Source organism: Sinocyclocheilus anshuiensis, unplaced genomic scaffold (genome assembly GCF_001515605.1).
Source record: "Sinocyclocheilus anshuiensis isolate Anshui unplaced genomic scaffold, SAMN03320099.WGS_v1.1 scaffold107, whole genome shotgun sequence".
NCBI classification, from domain to species: Eukaryota; Metazoa; Chordata; class Actinopteri; order Cypriniformes; family Cyprinidae; genus Sinocyclocheilus; species Sinocyclocheilus anshuiensis.
The window spans coordinates 1663394-1667173 of NW_015549584.1; the positions used below are offsets into that span (position 1 = coordinate 1663394).

Consider the following 3780-nt stretch of genomic DNA (forward strand, 5'->3'; position numbering starts at 1 on the left):
TCCTTCATATTCATGACATGTGTCATGTCATGATTATGAAGGTGCCATGTCAGTCTTATGCACACCCCTTCAAAGTAAAGTGTTACCAAAAATAATAATAATTGCATGAAATTGACAAGCTCCATGTTAGGGTAAATTGTGATTTTACAGTCTAGTTTGATTGCAAGTTTTTAGTAGGGCTGCACGATAAATCGCATGCGATATTTAACGCGCATCTTATCAGTAAAGCCGGTTCTGTAATCAGCGGTATATCTCCATCACCTGCGGGCTTTCACATTGAGCAGCATTAACTACACAGAGCCGTTGTTCACTGAGGAACTGCGCAAAAAATCGCGCGAATATGAACGTGGTTTTGCGCAACTCGTCAGTGAACAACGGCTCTGTGTAGTCGCGTTAAATATCGCATGCGATTTATCGTGCAGCCCTAGTTTTTAGTAAGTTAAAATGTTTTATAATTTCATTAACCATCTAAGCATCACTGTGACAAAAGGCTTTTTTTTTTTACATATTAAAACATATGAAAATTATTAAATTAAACAAAAACAAATAAACAATAAATAAAACATCCCAAATAAGAGTTTACATTTAAATTTTTACATATTTATATTTAAATTAAATTGCATTGAATTATATAATTTCATTTGTGTACATAGCAATACAAAAACGTGCTCACCAAACATTAATTTGGCAACATATTCGTGCCTCTATCTGATATATTAATCATCCAGGCATCTGTAGTAAATTCATTGAAATCATGCTTACAACATATTACCATGGCAACCGCAGTTTCCACCAAAATAGTATCAGGCTAATACTTAGTACAACTTGCCATTGACAAAACATCAGAAAGTAAATAACAACAAAAAGGCAGAAAGATTCTTAAAATCTGGAGAAAATGTCATATTCATCACTGATTACGTTTTTGCGTTATCAACAATAACTGGAGTAGCCTAATATGACACCATGGCGGAAACTACGTACCATAGTAAATGTTTGTAAAGTTATTGTATAATGTCAGAGAGAGTTTGCGCTACCGTTCGCGTCTTCATATTGTGAAGTGTTTAGTTCTGTCCGTTTAGTCCATGCGTGTTCTTCAGCCTCACCGACAGCAGCTTTACAAATCCACACTTCACATCTTCCAGCCAGCACTTCTGCTCACACACATCCTCATACTGAAGCTCAGCTGAACTCTGTCAGAAATACAGTCCTCCGTTCACACGCGGCTGCGCGCGCGTGGTCTTAAAGAACGCCGAGCCTCAATCCATTACAATTCAATACAATCATTTAAAATATTGTCACCCGAGAAAGAAGTAACCTATATTGTAACATTTTAGGTAGTCAAAGACTGTCGCTATTAAGCTCGAAATGTTAGCGACGAGGAAACGTTCATTCAAATGGGCGGGTTGAATTTTGAGTGGGTGCCGTACAACTGTCCTGCATGTGAGATTGATAGATGGTGTGTGAGCTGAAGGGACTATATAGTGCTGTTGGCTTCACTTCCTAAACTGAGCTAATGGCATTTTCCTCTTTTGTATATTAAGCCTACATTGATACAAATTTGATTTTGACAGCTGGACCACAATGATTGTTACCCATGTAAAACAATATCAAATTATGATCTTCTTGATAACTGCAACGATCGTTTTAGGCTAGTACATTTTTGTAAGGGGTTGATTTAAATTAATTTCTTTTTGGATTTGCAATCATATTGGCTACTTTCATTTTATTCCCTCAGGACCTTATAAAAGAGCATAACACATTTTTTTAAATGTCTTTGGTGCAAGAAATAAAATACTGTTTTCTAGAGAATGGAATGATTTGTAGTGATGTGATGATCTTACTGTAATCCAGTTCTCCATTATGTCGTAGGCTATTAATGAGATGGCTTGATATATGATATATGTTAATGATCGGCAGTATGCAGCAGATGATATCTGATCATTTCATAAGTAGTCATTTGATATTTCTGTCTGAATCTGGCTGACACATCATGAATGATTTTTAGTATGACTCATAAATCATAAAGCAACATATAGCATTAAGTTCAGATATTTTTTCAGAAAATATAATTATATAAATTAATAAAATAATATACTTACTTTTTATACTCCGTAGAGTATAGGCATCGCAAACTGTGACACTAAAACCTTTGGTCCTATGAAGATCAATAGGAGCATTCAAAAAACACCACAGGCAGACATTTTCATAAACTGTATTCACTGATACTGCTGACAGAAAGACCTCACAGAGATGTATGTTTTTGATGCATGCGCTTTTAAACTCAGCCTCAGCAATTTATTACAGTGCATTAATTGATGGGAAATTCTGGGTTGCAATATCAAACTCACATTCAGTTCCCTTCGGTCCACAGTGAGATATCACTTAAGAAACCATTATAATCCATCAGTTTTTTATTATTATGGGGTACAGTGACTGACATATTAAACAATGCTTATGATTTATAAAAGCCTACCATGCCAAATGCCAAAACAGAATAATTTATTTTGATAATCTAAAAGTCAGTTCTCAGCCCATCACATTGTCACTGATATTCCACATACATCTAAATGGATCTTCATTTGATGCCATAGAGGTCACTGACACCATTATTTTCATGGTTTATGAGGGGTGACGCATGTGTCTTAGAATGAAAGTCTGGTAATGTACCTGACTTCAGCATAAAAAGCACAGCCTATATCCCAAACCGCCAACATACGGCCTGGATGTACAAGATACCATCTTCTCTTCTAAAAACGGCACGCAATGTGGCAGAGATTCTCACGGGAGCAGAGATTTGCTGGAAGCTGTAATTTCGTCTGGAACTGCGAGGAAATGGAAATATATCTTTTTTCCTTTCACACAACACTATATTTCATATATTGCCCATACATTTTTCAAATCTCACCTTCACTTTTTAGATTTACAACTGCTCTCAACCCTTTGATTGTGTGAGAATAAAACATTGATTCATGATGGATTATAATGCTGTGTGCATTATTTTTGTTAAAAATATATACCGGTATATATATATATTCCAAAGAATTACTAATTAGACATCTGTGCACATGATGATTGATACCTGGACTAATATTTATGTTACAGAATGATATTTACAATTCTCTTTCTCGTTAATATATTTGTGTTTAAAGGGGTCATATGATGCGATTTCAATTTTTCCTTTCTCTTTGAAGTGTTACAAGCTTATGGTTTTATGTTTACGCGGCGTGATGCCACGCAACGCGTAAAAAGGCCGTATAAGTCATTATAATCCGTAATTATGTCCCCACTGGGTGCAACAAATGCCTAATTTATAATGGGTTTTAATGTTTTTGTCTCGTCGCTCCGGGCGGGACACGGCATCACAGTATGGTAAGGGGCGTAACATTTCCGTCACACGCTTGAGGTATTCGGATGTTCTTTTTAGCAACATCATATGACCCCTTTAAAGGGCTTCATTTCAAGGTTTTTAACATCACGGGCTGTTGTTGTGAAGCAGTAATTTTCCAGTGATATTGCTTGTGGTATAATAACATTTGTTGGATTGGTATTCATCAGACGAAGTCTGACCATTGAAATATACTCAACAAAGACACATTACACCAAATACACAAAATAATGTTCTTTTTAGCAACATCATATGACCCCTTTAAACCAATATGGAAATAAATGCATGAATCTAATCTATTTTTCTATTTAATTGATAAGAATCATTTTACTATGACTTGTATGTGGTTGTTTGTCTGTGAAAACAAAGAAGCCAATGATCTGAAGCACTCTATT

The 3780-nt window shown here is 35.6% G+C and overlaps 1 protein-coding gene across 2 annotated transcripts in view; it reads right to left on the reverse strand.

The window, feature by feature from the left end:
• The window catches only part of LOC107657873 (alpha-N-acetylgalactosaminide alpha-2,6-sialyltransferase 5-like), a 32327-nt gene that overhangs the window by 14905 nt on the left and 13642 nt on the right, over positions 1-3780 (reverse strand). Inside the window, exon 1 of one of the 2 annotated variants that reach the window (XM_016446153.1) lies at positions 1035-1176. The exons of the other annotated variant lie outside the window; for it this stretch is intronic. Within the exon in view, the coding sequence (XP_016301639.1) occupies positions 1035-1049 (15 nt within the window). The 5' untranslated portion in view covers positions 1050-1176. Of the gene's footprint in view, positions 1-1034; positions 1177-3780 lie in introns of those variants that run through there. 2 annotated transcript variants of the gene reach the window in all.